Below are 19036 nucleotides of genomic sequence, written 5' to 3'. Positions count from 1 at the left end.
AAACCACTCCTTGGACAAAGGTTGCGCAAACATTAACAGGTGCCTCTGACTGAGAAAGTCTTGCTGCAGAAAGAGTTCTTATCAGTGTCTATAACCTTTGGCACGGTAACTTTCACAGGGCTGTAAAAATTAGTTATGAGTAGTGGCAACCTGGCTCTAAATCCAAGTGATTTAATATCTGTAGCATTAGTAAACACAGTGGGTTAATCATTCTTTCAGGATGTTAGCCGGTAAATCAATACCAAGCATTATTGAGGTAAACCAAGAAGTGAATACAAGAAAAAACGATTAGTACTGTTTAGATAAAAGATGGTTACAGAAGCAATACCTTCCACTGTGGAACTGAGGAATCTGCACTGCAAAAAAGGTGTTTAAAAACAAGACAAAAACAGTAAATCTGAGGGAAATGATCTTGCTGCATGGACAGATAATTTCACTTGACAAGATTTCTTAAATTAAGATTATTAAATCTAGAAATAAGCATGTTGAATGCTTCAAATAAGAAATTAACTCTTAAAACAAGATAAATTATCTAACACTTCTAAATCTAAAGTTTTTTTTATCTTGTTAAGAAACAAATAATCATCAAGTCACTCTGCTCGGGCCAGTTCATCGCTGCTGGCAGCTTTAATTTATCTTGTTTTAAGAGTTCATTTCTTATTTTAAGCGATCTGTTAAATATGCTTTTCTCCAGAAATCTTCCTGCGTTTTTTTAATATGGGAGCCAATGAGGCTGTTGGTGGTGTTGGTGGATCATCTGTGCGTCCTACGCCCAAACTATAACTCTGACAGCTTTACCAGAGGATTGTGAGGGAGAAGACTAATTTTCCTACGTTTCTATGTATAAATTATTTCTGTAGAGTGGAATTTGCGGCCTGGAGCGCAGTTTTCAAATGTATTTTTTGACAGTTTTTTCTCTCCCTCTACACTCTGGTGATGATGTCACACACTGTGACACGAACATTCCGTGCAATACACACCCATTATAATCTCAGAATTTCTCCAAAAATGATCATGGTCATTGAACAGGGATTGATAAAAAACTATATGTCCTATCGAAACGTGGATTAATACACCGATACACAAGACTTGTGTCTACTGTTTAAAGTTTAAATGGAGTCTCTAGGTGAAATTATGCCGGAGAAGTAGACGTTTAAAAATCTCCAATTATTGTTCTTTTTCGCTCATTTTTTTTCGGCTGTCCCATTCATTTCAATGCAAAATATTGGGCAGTTTTTTGCAATTTAAGTCTCAAAAAATTTGTATTCCGTAGACAAAAGTACTAGCACACCGATCCCGATCAAACCGCACGTTTTGATATATAATATTTGACAAATATATACAAATTATATATCAAAAGTCAAAGACTTGTAGGACTAGTAGCGGGATGAAATTGTGTCTGGAAGAGAAAGAAGAAAAAATCCACAGTATAACAATACTCACAAAAGGTGCGATTGCCCCATGGCCCTAATGATGTTGTATGTGCAAATGAAGAGTGTGTGTGTTCTGTGCTGATATGAATTTATGTGATATGTAAACAGACTTCCTTTTGTGTGTGTTTGTGTTTTGTGATGTGCTATATGTGAACACGTGACATTCTCTTGTGTCCAAAACAAATTTCCCCTAAGGGAGACAATAAACTAACTAACTAAATACTACAAATGATCATTTATCCGACACAAAGAAAACTTTTTATTTAAAAAAAACAGACACCTCATGTTCTTCTAAAGACTTGTGCATACTGTCACATTTCAACATTCATTGTCAGGCAAAAAAAAAAAAAATCCCTTCATGGTGATTTTTCCAGATGGAGTGTAAATTGGCTGAAACAAGGTAGTTGCAGTTCACAGTCCCGTCCTGCCACCGTGGAGTCTGATAATTCCCAGCCACCTTCAAACGTCTCTTGAGTTTCCATCATAAATACATTTAAAACAAGTCAAGGCCAACTCAAGCTGTCTGTCCTTACTTTTCTTCCACCTTTAACTGTCCGCTCAGTGTTGCCAGGTGCTTCCGCAGCGTTTAGTCCTTCTGGATCAAGGAGTCGGCTCCTCGGGGGGGGGCGAAGGGGGGACGCGAGGTGCCAGAGTTCCCCTGATGGGAGGACTGGGAGGACTGGGAGGTCAGCTGAAGGTCCAGTGCTGGTGGAGGTCAGCAGCTATACAGTTTTCCATCTGAAGCTTGTCTCCTCTCAGCTGTAAACATTTCCCACTGCTGGGATTCTTCAGGAGGTTTTCCTGGAGAGGAGCGTCCAAGAAAAGGAGGATCAGTACAGAAACCCAAAGAAATATCAACTTATCAATAAAGTAATATTCCTTTAACCCTCTGAACCAGGGCTGGGCGATATGGACCAAAAGTCATATCCTGATATATTTAGTCTGAATACCGAAATATGATATATATATCCTGATATTTTTTTCATCACGAAGCAACACCAGAAATATATTGTTTATTGTAGATATAAACTGTAAAAAGTAGCCTGGCTAGAGGAGGTGTGGTTTACGATCCTCCGGAGCAGCTTATTGGGCGCTACGAATGTCTATCAAAAGCGTCTGTACGTAGCTCTTAGCCAATCGTATCAGTTCTACCAGATGACGTATGTAGAGCGACAGAAATTGATTTTTACATAGCCAGACTAGCCCATCTCTACTTTGAGAATAAAATGCTCAATTCTGCTTCTGCAACGTTTTTCTGCAGCATGTTCTGACTCTGGCTGCTCCGTAGTTTCAGCTCACAGTCTACCGGCAGTGTTGGTGTGTGTGTGTGTGTGTGTGTGTGTGTGTGTTGCTTGCTGCTTTGCTTCTCCAGTTCTCGCTTTCTGAAAGATTCTTTATTTTTATGCCTTCTTCCCCCTCATGTCATTCAGCCACACACATCCACTGATTTTATGGTCAATAAACAAGCTGCTGGGGGTCTCTGGACGGCTCCGCTGTCCCCCGGCTCGTAGCCAGATCACCGTGGTTACAGCAGCGAGCGGTAGCAGGGCTAGTTGGTAGATTAGGCAAATCCTGTTGGAAGCAAGGCTAAAACATCCTTTTTGGTGGTGAAACAGGAGTGTAAAGCCAAACGTTGTTGTTCTTTTAAAATAAACTTTAGCTCTAAACTGTTTAAAACGCCGTCTACAGCTAGATCCAAAGAGAGCTTCACGTCTGCTGCAGCCATGTTGGATCCGTAAGAAAACTACAAAACTACAAGCTTTCATCTGTCCAGTAGTACGCCTGCTAGCACATACACACTGTACTGCTACAGAGCTAACTGTTGGCCTGTTAGCAATTTGCAGACTGGACGCTAAGGGGTTAACATCCCCTCCGGCTCTGCAGCTGGGAGAGACTGCTGCAGGAGGACTGTGCTGCTTCAACTCGTTCTTGGATTCATGATGTCCAGGATTACAATCAATGATACTGGTTAAAGCTGTATTGTTTTTGTTTTTTTTTGTATTTTATTTGTTTTCTGATCAAATGCATTTGACCAATTATTCCTAAAGACTTAATCCAAATGGCTATAATTTAATGGTTTGATTCTACAAACTGTCTTTTAAATTTGTGCTGCATTTTGTAATGAACTTTTGTGCTGCACTTTTGTAATGTATTTTGTAATGTATTTTTACTGTTAAAGTTGTTGTAGGACTGTTGAGTATTACTTGTTGGAATGTTTTGACCCCAGGAAGACTAGCGAACTGCCACGGCATAAGCTAATGGGGATCCTTTAATAAAACATAAAACATAAACATAAAACGCGCCATCGCCATGCGGTCCCTATCGCTCTGAGATTGGATCCCTAAAACAGGGCTAAAGAATCTGCTATAGACACCAGACTGCCTGCAGGTTTGAAATGAAATCGAGCCCGCAAATCAGTCTGGGTATACCAGGCTAGCTCACCTCTGTAAAGACCCACTCCTGCTGTGGTGCCACGCTGGTGCCCCTCCCCTTCAGCTGGCACAGCTCCACCTTCACTGGCTCTGCGTTGGGTGTAGCATGAAGACAAAGCTGCTTCCCAATATTATGACGCAGCTCCTTATGAGTCGAGTATTCAAAGTACTAGAAGAGACAAAAGTCCAATCAGAGACCCAGAGAACATCCCGTCATTGTCAATCCTTAATTCCACATGCATGAGTCAGAGCCGGCCTACCTGGTTGCCTCCCATGTTGTGACACTGGTACATGATCACAGCTTTCCCTCCCTGGTTACTCTCTCCAACATCCAGACAGGTCTGAGATCCAGAGTTTTTTATCTGGTGCAAACACAAAGTAAGAGTCAGATAGGGCCGTGGTTGTGTGACCTGCACGTACAGATAAAGAGACGACAAAAAGTAACTCACCGCTCCAAACTTCTCTGGGGATAAGTCTGGAACGAAGGCCTCTGGGTAGATGGTGTTTAGGAACCAGGTGAAGTTCTTGCAGTGGAGCTTCTCTCTCAGGTTCAGACGCTCAGTGATGTCCCCATACTTGTTCTGTAACATTAAAAAGGGTGTTTTTCATGGAAGAGAATGTAACAAAAGGAGGCATAGGCAAAGATTTGCTCCCCAGCTCAAACCCAGAAAGTAAACACACTCGAAATTATATTATTATATAACACTTGAAATGACGAAGGCTCTTGCAAATGACAAGGTAGTACAGAATGTAAACCGTACTTTGGTGTTTCATTTTTATCTCTTCATCTTAAAATTTCATTAAAGATATATTTATTTATTTTTACAAAATGAAAAGAAACACTGACAACAAGGAAGATCTTGGGTCAGTAATGAGAATAAATATGAAATATGTTTTTTGTAATTTTTTTGTGTGTTTTTTATGTGTGTGTTGTGTGTGTTTTTATGTGTTTTTGTGGGTTTTAATGTGGGTTTCTGTGTGGGCTTTTAAAAAAAAAAATAATAATTTTGCGTGTTTTTTTGTGTTTCAAAATGTTGATCCAGTAAGTCAAAATGACAAAATAATAATCAGTTGAGGTTGTGCTGAATAAGATGACACCAGCATGGCATGGTGATCATTATTTAAGTTGCATATACAGGCAGAATGAAAAAAAAAGTCCAAAAACAACAAAATAGCCCCAAACTCCAAAGAGTTAACATGTGAGCACTGTTCGTCCAATCACCAGTTCACACTGACCTCGCGGGCCATATTGGCAGCGTTCTTGTTGCGGCGGTAGAAGATCTGCTTGTAGTCGTCCATCCAGACCTCGGCCAGGCGAACCTGGTTGCGGGTGATGACTTCTGTTCCCTTAGGAAAGGTGTGAGGGCTCTTGGTTCGGAAAACATGGCCGACCACAGAACAAGGCATGATCTCCAGCTGACCCCCACACTGCCACACCTGCCACAGGTAGAAATTAAGACTTAATTAAGACGAGTTATTGAGTAATATGTGCAACTGTGGAATATAATATCGATATTATAGAAGAGACGAACCCTGAAGGACATCTCCACATTTTCACCGCCCCAGATCTCCATCTTGTCGTCGTACGTTCCAATGTGTTCAAAGTAATCCTTGGAGATCGAGAAGAGACCTCCGGCAAAAGTAGGAGTTCTGAAATGTTCAGGTACAAAAAGCTTTAGATACATAAAGGCAGGGCTGCAGAAATAGTCAAATTTTTAATCGTGATCACGATTTTGGCCGCTACGATTAAATTAACCTGATCGTCGGCAATATTTCTAAATATTTAAAAATGCGGCTCTCCTGCATATCTAATCAATCACTTTCTACACCAGTAGTCCTCCAACCACCAGGGGGCGGGGCCGTTTTTCTCCCCTGAAAAAAGCAAACCCCCTTAGTGACTTTTTCTGGTGTTATTGGAGACTTTTGGAGACTCTTCTTACTCAGGGGTCGGCGGCTCGTTAAGAAGAGTAAGAACAAGTCGAAGCGGCACAGTCCTCCTGCAGCAGTCTCTCCCAGCTGCAGAGCTGGAGGGGATGTTAACCCCTTAGCGTCCAGTCTCCAGTTAGCTCTGTAGCAGTACAGTGTGTATGTGCTAACAGGCTAACAGTTAGCTCTGTAGCAGTACAGTGTGTATGTGCTGCTGCTGCAGGAGGTGTTCACTTAGCGATCTCTGTTTGTTTACAACAAGCACCGGACACTAAAAACTGTTCCTATTGTTTGTTTAAAAGTAGTGCAATAAACATACAGATGTTTTCCCTAACATGATGAATAATCGTGATTAATAATCGTGATTATCATTTTGGCCATAATCGTGCAGCCCTACGTAGATGATTCTGGGTTTCTGAGTGAAACCAACCCAGGTCCTTACTTGACGGGGTAGGTTTCATCCTTGCGCAGCTTCCTCGCCTCGTCTGGGATCGCCTCCCAGCCGAAGCTCAGGCTCCAGTCAAAATTGCCGCGGTTGAAAGCGCGGTTGGTGGCCACGGGCTTGTTGAACTGAAAGCTGTTGAGGTCGATGGTGGTGATCTCTGGACTGACCACAGCAGTGGGCTCCTCCACGATACGGGCCAGCAGCGGCTCCAACCAGCCATGGAAACATTCACCTACACAGGAAGCAAAGAGAGACAACTTCATATCAGCTTATTGAACGTACTACAGGGAGTTTTTAAACTGGTTTTAACTGGAACAATCTCAATTTAACCCTTCTAACACCTAATTTTATGTTTTATTTTAATAATTCTTTAATTCTTTAATAAAATCCCTTTTTGTGTCACTACTCTTCTAATGCACAACATGGGTCAAAAATTACCCATATCCATTTTTAGCTAAGTAGCTTGCTAAGCTAAATACTTAGCTAACTTCTTGGCTAAGTAGTTAGCTAGGTTGCTTGCTGAGCTAACTACTTAGCCAACTTCTCGGCTAACAGTTGCCAAATACAAAAAAAATACTCTTGACTCCTGAGTATTAGCAAATAATAAAAAAATAACCATCTAGAGGGTCTGGGGGCAGAACATTTTGTACATTTTATAGTACAATGTGATCAATCTTGTCCACTTTGAGAGCTTATTGTGAGCAAACACCTCACTTTTTTTTTTTCCATAAAAGCCCATTAAAAAAATATACCAGTATAATCATGTATAACGATACGATATGGCACACCCCTACAAACTACAAATAAGGGAAATTCCAAATTGGATAGTGGATGGAACTTCATGCTTAGCTAAATAATCATAATCATAATAATTTAAGGAAATATGAGACACTTTCTTGCAGTACTTTACAGTTTAGTAAAGACAGAAAACAACAAATTAACCCTTAACCTTTTTAAACTGGCCCCTATAGCTTGTGAAGTGTATTGTTTTCTTACAGTGTGCGTCGAGGAAGGTTAATATTTCTCCCTGAGCGATGCTGGCCCCCAGCAGCCTGGCCGTGATCAGACCTTTCCTCTCCGGCTGCCTCACCACACGGACAATCTTCAGCTGACTCACATATTCCTCCAGTTGGCTCTTCAGGTGCTCTGCAGGCGAAAAAACAAGATTAGCATGTCTGTCTTGTCTTCATTGCAAACAATGAAATATTGTTTTAGGCGTGCTCCAGTTAGTGAAGCTGTTAACCCTCTGGAGTCTCTAAAAGCTCCAAATAATCCAGACTTGTTGACTCCATCCAGACTAGAAAACAAAGCAGCGTGGAGCCCTACTGTAAATTTACCTCTAAAGTTCTGGCTGTAAACTCCATGAGGCCAGTTTCAGTTTGATGATGATATACCAAGTAAAACTGGAGACAAGCTCAAATAGATTTAGTATAAAATGATAGAACTGGATGGAACCCTCTTATATGTCAGATTTGACACCTTTGGTCACATTTGCAACATTTAAAATTCTTTATTGAGCATGATAGTGTTTTGAAAGTAAAAAAAAAGATTCAAAATCACATTTTATGTTGGACTAAAGGACTAAAAAAGACACAAAATGACTTAAAAATGACACAAGAAGACTTAAAAAAGACACAAAAGACACAAAATTACAAAAAAAAACCACACACAAAAATACACAAAATTACCAAAAAAGACAGAATGAGAAGACAGAATGACAAAAAAACACAGAAGACACAAAATGAACAAAAAAAGACACAAATTGACCAAAAAAGACACAAAATAACTTTAAAAAAAAGACACAAAATGACCAAAATTGTAACGCTAAACACACAAGACACAAATAAAATAGAGTCCCACTATAATAAAAACCAGACTTGATGACAGGATCACACACAATCACAAGATCACATTTATGTTGGTTTTTCTTTGTTTCTTTTTGGTTCAAAGTGTTGATCCAGTAAGTCAGAATAAAAAATCAATCATCAGGTCATATAGGTGAAAAATATATACCAACATGGCATTTAAATGGACTAAGAGTTATCAGTGAAACTATTATTGTAATAATAATTTAAAAGAAGAAAAAGAAAAAGTGAAACAGTTGGTATTTTTACACGTGTGAGAAGTGAAGTGGAAACCGTGCGGTAGAACCGGGTCACACTTCCCTTCTTAGAACATTTTCTGACCACAACGCACACGTCTGAATGAATCGAGATGATCCGAAATTAATCTGTAAACCACACATTTATGACGGAGCCGCTTCACCAGCAGCAGAAAAGGGAAGTTTGTTTATAGAAGGAAATACAGTTGAGGGTAACAGAACATTTGCCTGTGACGGACATAAGTGACTAAACGGGTATTTCAACATCCGTCAACTGATCATCAGTCATTATTATTCAATTCTGAAGCATCCAATAACACATGGAAAAGTATGCAGGACTTCATATTTTATATATATACACTACTGGTCAAAAGTTTTAGAACACTCCAACTTTTCCAGAATTTTATTGAAAATGATGCAGTTTAATGTCTCAGTGTACTCTGAAATGAATGCATATAACAAATAAACAATTGAAGTTAAAAAATAAATAATAGAATCAATTTAGAAAGGAAAATGTATTCTAAACTGTTGACTCATGGAAGTAGCACCTTAACAGATAGAACAGCTCAACACACTCGATGGAAATCAAATATTCTTCAGAAAGTTCTTCCCAACTCTGTTGCAGAAGTTCCCTTAAATGTGGAGCAACTTGTAGGTTGTAAGTGATCAAGAAAAGTTGGGACACCTGTAGGAATTGGTAGCAACTTGGCAACTTTCAAGGCTTGATCAACCTCCGTTGCTGCAGAACTGCTTTAAGGTTTTAACCCATTTCTTGATCCCTGAAAAAGGCCTTTTTGTATAATTATGAAATGTACATTCTTTTTCAGTTTTGGTTAACCCTGCCTTTTTTTATTTACCTCTGGCAGTTCAACACTTACCTTTGGACCCATTCTAGCTGTTCATTTGACTTGAACTGCTTGAATTTCAATAAAGAATTGAAAAATTGTGGTGTTCTAAAACTTTTGACCGGTCGTGTGTGTTTACACACATATATATATATGTATATATATATAATCTGGCGAGACCTGGCCAAGAAAAAGCAGCATAAAAAGAGACAAGTTACAACATATAAACACAGTTATCATAACCCATTTAAGCCGGGAAAGCATTACCGCATTTCTATTTATTATAAGGTTATTATAGTTAACTAACTAACTAAAATTATAGTGAAAATGTCCTTCGTTTTCGTCTTTGTCAACTTTTTTCATACGTAAACCTTTTTGGTTGATATGAAATCTTAATAAACTTATTGGGGCTGAGATGGGTCAGACAAAGGAAATAAAGGAAAATCTGGCACCCAACAAATACCCCATTACAAAAAAACTAAAACTAATAAAAACTAAACTAAAAAGAAGCATTTTCCAAAACAAACCAACTAATTAAAACTAGCGAACTCACTCTGAAAAACAAATTAAAATGAACTGAGTTTGAAAACAAAAATTGGCAACGAAATTAAAACTAATGAAAAATCCAAAACTATTATAACCTTGCAAGTCAGACAGGGAAATGACAACGTGATACATAATCCCAAGTAAACTAGTGAGTCATTTCTTAAAGAATGTCTCTAGTTATGAGTGATTTATTAATTAAATTGACCTCCAGCTGTGAGCTCTGATAAGAGTGACGTTAGCTTGGGATCTTTAGCAGCTTGAACAAACAGAAGCAGGCAGACGGAGGCATCATAAATACAAATAACTCTTTATATATTACGGCTACACAGGGAAATGTTTTTGGGAATAATGAATACAAACTGCCAACAGACTTGGAGCACCTCCACCTCAGAGAGAGCTGGCAGAACGACAGAACAGTTGTGATAAAAGATGCTTATCTCTGACTTGGCTACAGCTTTGCTACATGCTTTGCATAGGGAAGTGTTTCAGGATCAAACTGCTCCTCTGGGTTTTCAAACTGTTTGTACTGTTTGAAATATCACCGGTTGGTGTACAGCTGCAATATAAGGGAGTTGTCTGTTATAGTTTTGGTAAAATTGTCAGGAAATTATTGAAAAATCATGACCTTTTACGTGTGTAAAAGAAGCTTTTTATAAACCAACTATTCTGTATGAGTTTCTGTAAATCATTTTCATCTATAAGCACTTTAGCTCCATGAAATTAGCCCTTAGCAAGTAACACGGGTTTAAAAATGACATTTATAATAATATAGCTTTTAGTTATGCCGCCCCCTTTATCATGGAACAATTTGCAAAAGGAATTGAAATTGTCTGAATTGATCACAATCGGTGAATTTAAATAGATTCTAAAGGATGAAGAAATAATTTCCCTTGGTCGGTGTGATGCTCCTTATAAGTCGGCTATTTGAGGCTCCTTCTGTGTTGTTGTGAGGCTGCATTTGTATTTAATTGTTTAACCCATTTAGGCCTAAAACGGCTGGAAAAAACGCCTGTAAAACCTCTGGGCGATTTTGAAAGAACCCCCTAAAACCTGAAGTTCTTCTGTAAATTCAACAGAAGTGTCAACTCTTCCTACTAAATAATAGATTTTTCAGCCTCTGTAGCAGATAGAGATGAAATTCAAAAATTATTTGAGAGCTTATAGCTGTGGCTTTCATGAGAAGTTGAGTTTATTTGTCCAAACCTTCAATAACGTTTTTTTTTTTTTAAATCAACGTGTTGCATTGCAGCACATGCATTTCATTGGCCAAGAGACCGAAAATAGGTGGAAAAAATCTACAAATACTACAAGCGATCGTATCCGCTTTCCCAGCTTTAATGGTAGAATAACGCAACAGCGGTAGAAAAGAGTAAGAACGAGTCGAAGCAGCACAGTCCTCCTGCAGCAGTCTCTCCCAGCTGCAGAGCCGGAGGGGATGTTAACCCCTTAGCGTCCAGTCTGCAAATTGCTAACAGGCTAACAGTTAGCTCTGTAGCAGTACAGTGTGTATGTGCTAACAGGCTAACAGTTAGCGCTGTAGCAGTACAGTGTGTATGTGCTAACAGGCTAACAGTTAGCTCTGTAGCAGTACAGTGTGTATGTGCTGCTGCTGCAGGAGGTGTTCACTTAGTGATCTCTGTTTGTTTACAACAAGCACCAGACACTCTGTGCACAGTAAGCGATGCAGGTTAATTCACCATCACTATGTTTATGATCAGTGGAGACGCTGCGCATAATTAACCATGCTGCTTTGTTTATGATCAGCTGCTGACGTTGTGCACAGTTAGCGACGGCGGCCACAGTTGAGTCTCCATGTTTAATCCGTCACGTATGTGATCACGGAGCACGTTCAAATCTGTCACTAAGCGATTACGCAACAATCAAAAACCATACGTCACCTCCAGAGTCTCTAAATCCCTCTGGAGCCTTTTTGTAATGGAGACACGCAGAGTGAGCGGACTTTAGAGAGGGCGTGGCCCTGGTGGACACTCTTCCCCCTAAAGGAAACACGACTCATATTGTTTGAAAAACGGAAATATTTAATTTAATTTATTTTATTTTAACTTTTATACATTTTAGTTTTAGTTTCAATTTGTGGAAGAAGAAGTTTATTAACCCTTTATAGGGCATAGAACTATATTTGGTAACTTCAGGTAATATTTTGAGAAAAAAGTTTACGAGATTAAAGCGGCAAATCTACAAGAAAAAAATCGTAGATTTAAGAGATTTAAAGTGGTAAATCTGTGCGAAAAAAGTAGCAGATTTACAAGAAAAAAGTGGGAAAAAAGCAACTTTTTTCTCCCAGATTCACCACTTTAAATCTCATAAATCTACGATTTTTTTCTTGTAGATTTGCCGCTTTAATCTCGTAAACTTTTTTCTCAAAATATTATTTTCGTATGTTTTTTTTTTACACATTCTGGCTGTATGTAATATCCTCAAATATTCTCTAGGGTTGAAATTTGGAATTTGCAAGTATTTCATTGAGTGCCCTATTAAGGGTTAAACGTTCATGCTTACATCATCCATGTAAAGAGCTATAATAAAACATTTCAAAATGCATGTGCAACTCGGTTAAATAAAAGTCTGTTGGTCCAGTCATATATTTTGGCATTGTAGTTTTCTTAAAATCTCGTCTCTTCTCGTGAGCTGAGTGTATCATCAAACCCCTAGTATTTACCATTCTGAATGGCCTTTATACGGTTTATAAATGATGATTAAACATTAATAAATTATGTATTTACTATTTTAAATGGCTTATATACGGTTTATAAATGATGATTTAACATTCTAAATGGCCTATAAACAGTTTATAATTGATGATTAAACATTAATAAACTGTTTACCGTTTATAAATGATGGTTATTGTAAAGTGTTACCAAGTAATCTACATGGTTTGTCCTTCATTTTGTCCTAAATGTGTGTTTGTACTTTCCCCACCTGCTACGCTGGCGTCGTCCACCAGGATGATCTCTTTGAGCAGGACAGCAGGAGACGTGTGCAGGACGCTGTAGACGGTCCGGAGCAGCGTGGACCACGCCTCGTTGTGGAAGACGATAATAACACTGGTGGTGGGCAGAGCAGGACAGCGGCGGAACTTCCTGTTCACACACCTGAGCCAGGTGAGCCACGTCAGAGCACAGAGACAAAGAGAGAGTGGAAAGTGAGAGTTATATCTGATGAGATGAAAGTCACAGAAGGTCCCACAGAGCCACGTAGACACACCACTGTGTTTACACATACTTTAAATAACCGCAGTGAGAGCAAACAATCAGCTCGTTTAAAAAAAACTTCTTGTGTGCTCTGCAGAAGAAATAGCTCCAGCCTTATTACGCCTGAGACCTGGTCAGATGTCACACATTCACACTGTGTGAAAGCTTTTACAACATCAGAGATAGCAGCTCAATAATGCTGGGCGTACACTAAACCAGGGGTCTAAAACTCAAATTACCTGGGGGCCGCTGGAGGCATTATTAAAATGACCAAAAAAAGACACAAAATTACTAAAAAAAAAGACACAATGACAGAAAAAAAATGAAATTACTTTAAAATAGACACAAGATGACCCAAAAAAAAGACACAAAAGACACAAAATTATCAAAAATAGACACAAAATTACCCCAAAAAAGACACAAACAGCCAGTAAAACCACTTCCACAGGAAAAAGGAACATCACAATAATGCTAGTAAGCTCAGTCCTAAATAAAAATATAGTGATGTCATATATTTAAATGTTTCTTAGTAAAGAGAACAGTAAGGAGACCCAGTTACAATGTATCAATAAATGTATACATAAATAAGTAATAAATAATGGATGATTTATGTATAATTTAAGTTGATAAATATAATTATTCAATTAAATAATTTATAATTAAATAGGACATAAATGTAAATCATGAATTAATTTCTAATGTTCCTTTCCTTTATTCTCCCTTATATCTATTTTTACTGTAAAATAGTCAACTTTTCATGTCAGAAAAACAGAAACCCTTTTTCAGCTTTGTGAGGGGCATTTTGTGGCGTCTTCTCCTCTTTTTGTTGTTGTTAGCTAAGGCCAAAAGCTGCTTCTCCTCCATTCTGTAAGTTTTTACTAAGAGCATGATGGGAAAAACTGCTAAAAGAATCTAGTTGTAGTATTGTAAATAGTTTCCCTGATAGATTGACAGTCTGTCTAAAATCTCAGTGTGAGATTAAAACCTCTCAACACTTGTCTTTAGATGTGAGCTGATAGTTTTCCAGGAGTCTTTTCCAAATCTTTTCCAAGTCTCCTAAACCTTCTGTATAGGGAGCATAAGTCAGGATAGTGACCTGCTGCTCTGCAGGTCTTGCGGTTACATTCAGATCAACCTTTACCTAAGCTATATTACAGTAAAATGTTGCGTACAGAAAGGAAATACATGCAAATATTTTCCTCTGAGCATGACCTGAGCTGAGACCTGATATATTATCTGCCCTGCTGTAGACATGTCAGCACACTTGTTGGTGAAACAGCGATTAGTCTAAAGCCAGGGGTCTCAAACTCGCGGCCCGCGGGCAAATTGCGGCCCTCGTGACGATATTTTGTGGCCCCCACCTTGATATGAAAGTTTAATGTGAGTTTTATATGAATGGCACTTTACCATGTTGTGTGTGGAAGGTCCCTTTATTTACTTTTTTTGGTAATTTTGTGTCTTTTTTGGGGTCATTTTGTGTCTTTTTTTAATAATGGTGTGTCTTTTTAAAATAATTTTGTGTCTTTTTTATTTTGTGTCTCTTTTAAGCAATTTAGTGTTTTTTCAGTCATTTTGTGTCTTTTTTGGTCATTTTGTGTCTTTTTTTTGGTCATTTTGTGTCTTTTTAATAATCGTGTGTCTTTTTTAATAATTTTGTGTCTTTTTAAAATAATTGTGTGTCTTTTTTTTTTAAAGTAATTTTGTGTCTTTTAGTAATTTTGTGTCTTTTGGTAATTTTGTGTCTTTTGGTAATTTTGTGTCTTTTTTGGTAATTTTGTGTCTTTTTTGGTAATTTTGTGTCTTTTTTTAATAATGTTGTGTCTTATTATGGTCATTTTGTGTCTCTTAAGTAATTTAGTGTTTTTTCAGTCATTTTGTGCCTTTTTTAAGTAATTTTGTGTCTTTTTTTGGTCATTTTAATACTTCCTCCAGCGGCCCCCAGGTAATTTAAATTTGAGAACCCTCTGAACTATCTCAGGTTATTTTGGGAACGTGTTCTTACTCTGGAGGCCTGGTGTCGTCCCCAAGACTACGGCTGAGCGAGATGCGGTCGCTGGCGAACTGGTTGAAGCAGTGGCGCTTCATGCCCTCGTCCTTCTCCCTGGCTTCCTCCGGGGACAGGTTGTCTTTGGTAAAAGCCTTTCCGTCGGCCCCGGGGCTCCTGGGGTCCTGAGGCAGCCTCTCCAGGTGAGGTTTCAGCTCCGCCGCAGTGTAGAACCCAGAGGGGCACTTGTTCTCCGTGGACCGCCCCTCCTCAGCGGGTGGCGGTGGCGGCTGAGGAGCTCCGATCTGGAAGCCGATGTTGTTGACGGCGTCTCGCACCAGGACCAGCACCTTCAAATCACATCAAACTTTATTCATAAAGCACTTTTCATACAACAAATGCAACAAAAAGTGCTGTACAGAATATAAAAACAAGAGATGCAACACTTAACCCCCCCCCCAAAAAAATAAAGATGTAAAATGATCAAAAAGACACAAAATGACCAAAAATAGATTAGACTCAGCTAAAAATAAATATCTAAATAAAAAAGTAAAAAATAAAAATAAAATTTAGACTCAGCTAAGACACAATAAAATAAAGATAAATAGATGAATAGATAAATAGATAAATAAATAAAGACCCAGCTAAAAATAAATGAATAAATATCTAAATAAAAAAGTAAAAAATAAAAATAAAATTTAGACTCAGCTAAGACACAATAAAATAAAGATAAATAGATTAATAGATAAATAAATAAATAACTGAATAAATAAAATAAATAAATGAATAAATAACTTAATAAATGAATGAATAAATAATTAAATAACTGAATAAATAAATGAATGAATGAATAAATAAATAAATAAATATCTAAATAAAAAAGTAAAAAATAAAAATAAAATTTAGACTCAGCTAAGACACAATAAAGTAAAGATAAATAGATAAATAAATAAATAAATAAATAAATAAATAAATAAATAAATAAAGACTTACCTACAAATAAATGAATATATATCTAAATAAAAAAGTAAAAAATATAAATAAAATTTAGACTCAGCTAACACACAAAAAATAAAGATAAAAAGATAAATAAATATATAAATAAATAAATAAATAAATGATGAAAAGACTGGGTAAACGAAGTCAGTTAAAAGCCAAACTAAAAGGTGAGTCTTGCGCCTCCTTTTACCTTGTCCTTCTTGACCACCAGCTCCTGGAACCAGGGGTCTCCGGCGGGCGAGGAGCCCACGTCCCTCTGGAGGACCACCAGCACCACCATGAAGAGCGTCCCCCCGAGGATCACCAGCTTCAGGGGGGACAGACGCCGCCGCATCAGCAGACGCATGCTGCAGATCCGGTGTCGCTGAAAACAGAACAAACAGAAAAAGTAAATCCCCGGGATGTAAAATAAGTCGTGCACGGCACTCTAAGGTTTCAATAAAACTAAAAAAAAGGACTTCCTGGCACCTGCTCACCTGCTGAACGGTCAAAGGTTTAATCCTGAAAGAAGCAAAGCAGGAAAAACATTTCTTAAACCGGTTTGTGCGTCTGTGTAAGTGCCATAGCAGCAGCGACCGAGACAAGCTGCTCCTCCTCACAGCAGTCCCACTGGGCGGAGGAGTGGAGGGAGCAGGAGGAGCAGGAGGAGGAGGAGGAGGAGGACAAACATACCACACCCCTCAGTAAACACCTGAGTTCACCTGCCAAGGACCCACGTGGCAGCAGGTGGGCCCGTCACACTACACTGTAAAAAATAATCTGTCTAATTTACGGTAAAATACCGTCTGGCAGCTGAGGTTGACAGAATTTCACTGTAAAAAATACAGTAAGTGGGGTTTTTTTTACTGTAAATTTAAATATGATCAAAAACTGTAATTTTGACTGAATATTCCCTTTATTTTACTGTGTTTTCTACAGTTTAAAAGTTTTCTACTATTCCTTGATTTACGGTAATTGTTGTAACATCTACTACGATGATATTCAATTTTTAATTTTACGTCTACACTGTAAAAAAAAAAAGTCTGTTTAATTTATGGTAAAATACCGTCTGGCATCTGTGGTTGCCATAATTTCACAGTAAAAATCACAGTGGGAGGGTTTTCTACTGTAAATTTAAATGTAATTTAGACTGAATAGTCCCTTTATTTTTTAGGGTAATTGTGTCCTAGTGACAATATCTCCAACAGAATCTGCAAGATAAAAGTTGTTTTTTCCCCACTTTTTCCTTGTAAATCTGCAACTTTTTAAGCACAGATTTGCCATCTTTAATCTCTTAAATCTGTGACTTTTTTCTTGTAGGTTTGCCACTTTAATCTAGTAAATTTGCACCTTTTTTTCTCAAAATTTTACCCCCCGGATTTTTATTTTTATTCATACTTGGCCCTAATATGCTGTCATAGTCAAGTAAAAAGAAAAAAGTTCTTTTTCCCCCACTTTTTTCCCACTTTAAATCTCTTGGTCATTTTGATACTGGCCCCCAGGTAATTTGAGTTTGAGACCCCTGTTCTATAGGAACACTGTAAGACACACCGTGCTGCTTTATTTTGGGCAACTTGCAATTTATTTATTGCTAGATTAATTTTATTTATTAATCTAGCTGTCTTTTTTGTAATTTTGTGTCTTTTTCTGTAATTTTTTTGTGTTTTTGGTCATTGTATCTTTTTTTAAAGTTTTTTTTTGTCCTTTTTTGGTCATTTTGTGTCTTTTTTAAAGTAATTTTGTGTCTTTTTTGGTCATTAATTAAAAGTGTCTATATTGGTGATATGCATTTTTTTTAATTTTACGCCCTATTCCTCATGCAATCTGACAGTGTTTTACTGTACTTTCTACAGACATTTTTACAGTGTACAGTGTGCAGCTCCCTCACCTGTTAATGAGTGACGCACACACACACCTGCTGCCCACCTCAGCTGTCATCTGCAGCCGGAAGTGCAGTTTGCTACGTGGAGCATGACAGCAGCAAAACATCAGCCAGCAACGGCACAATAACAGGCTGTTTCCTGCTCAATGAAACAGGATATGAGTGTATGTAGGACATCTGCGTGTCCGTAGGTGATCACTGTTCACTCTTACTTCTTCATCATTAATTCACTCTTCTCAAGCCGGCCTCCTTCATAATTGATTTAGGAGGACACACTCTTTTCTGAGAAACAAACAGTCTGCAACCAGTCGGTCCAGTTTGTGAGTGACGACAGAGAGGAGATGAATGGAACAAAAACATTAAATCAGGATTATTCTGATTGGGAATCTTGATTGAGGGCAACTAGTAGTATTCTGGGCGTGTTTTCTTTCATTTTTAAAACGACTTTCTGACTCATATTCTCACTTCTCTACGGCTTTAAGCAAATCGAAACTCAAGTAGACAATAAAATGTGACCAAAGTCTTTTAGCTGAGCACGTTTCATGAAAGAGGAAGAGTTCCTGTTTTCATTCAGAACATGTCAGATCTCTCTTTTCTCTTTTTTCTCCTTTTTTTCTGCTCTAAAACTCACAATATTTGACAGATGAATGAAACCAAGCAGAAAGTCTCCGTGACGCTCCTGGAAGATTAAAATTAAAAGGTTTTCTTTAAGAATCAGCCGCTTACCTTAAAGTTGCCGAGCGGTTCAGTTGTCGCCCGCACCTGCTCCGGTTGCTTCTTTATTTAAAGTTGCCAGAAGAAGACAGAGTGAGTTGTTGAGCTCCTTCAGGTTGACGGTGTGTTGCTGTGAGGTGAGCAGGTTGCAGCAGCAGGTTGTTGAGTCCTCCCATAGACTCTCTGAGAGGAGGACAGAGAGGACAGGTGCCATTTGTTAAATGATTATGTGAGTGAGTCCCCTGCTGGCCGAGAGAGTCTAGGGTCCTCACAGAGCAGTTAAAGGGAAAGGTCCTCTAGTTAAATAACATGCAATCTGTGGGAAATGCGGAAGAGGAAAAAAAAAGAGTAAAAAAATAAATAAATTAAAATATCGTAGATATATCATGCATTCTTTACGGAAGAGGATTAGGGTCACACATGAAAAAAAAATATTTGAGTTCTGACTTTAAACTAAGAATAAATAATTTATTCTCAGAATTCTGAGAATAAAGTCATATTTCTGACTTCATTCTCAAAATTCTTACTTAAATTATTT

The 19036-nt window shown here is 38.1% G+C and overlaps 1 protein-coding gene across 1 annotated transcript; it reads right to left on the bottom strand.

Moving 5' to 3' along the window:
* Nucleotides 1–1558: 1558 nt before the first annotated feature.
* galnt6 (UDP-N-acetyl-alpha-D-galactosamine:polypeptide N-acetylgalactosaminyltransferase 6 (GalNAc-T6)) lies at nucleotides 1559–18777 on the bottom strand. The gene is made up of 12 exons (XM_059332902.1): nucleotides 18511–18777; nucleotides 16114–16287; nucleotides 14943–15274; nucleotides 12669–12841; nucleotides 7233–7382; nucleotides 6234–6468; nucleotides 5398–5515; nucleotides 5102–5302; nucleotides 4315–4446; nucleotides 4126–4227; nucleotides 3876–4034; nucleotides 1559–2234 (listed from the first exon to the last, which is right to left on the bottom strand). The coding sequence occupies exons 2-12, from the start codon at nucleotides 16267–16269 to the stop codon at nucleotides 2121–2123; spliced, it is 1872 nt and encodes a 623-aa protein (XP_059188885.1). The 5' UTR covers nucleotides 16270–16287; nucleotides 18511–18777; the 3' UTR covers nucleotides 1559–2120.
* Nucleotides 18778–19036: the final 259 nt, after the last annotated feature.

Source organism: Centropristis striata, chromosome 5 (assembly GCF_030273125.1).
Source record: "Centropristis striata isolate RG_2023a ecotype Rhode Island chromosome 5, C.striata_1.0, whole genome shotgun sequence".
NCBI classification, from domain to species: Eukaryota; Metazoa; Chordata; class Actinopteri; order Perciformes; family Serranidae; genus Centropristis; species Centropristis striata.
This window is presented reverse-complemented; position numbering and strand designations above follow the sequence as displayed.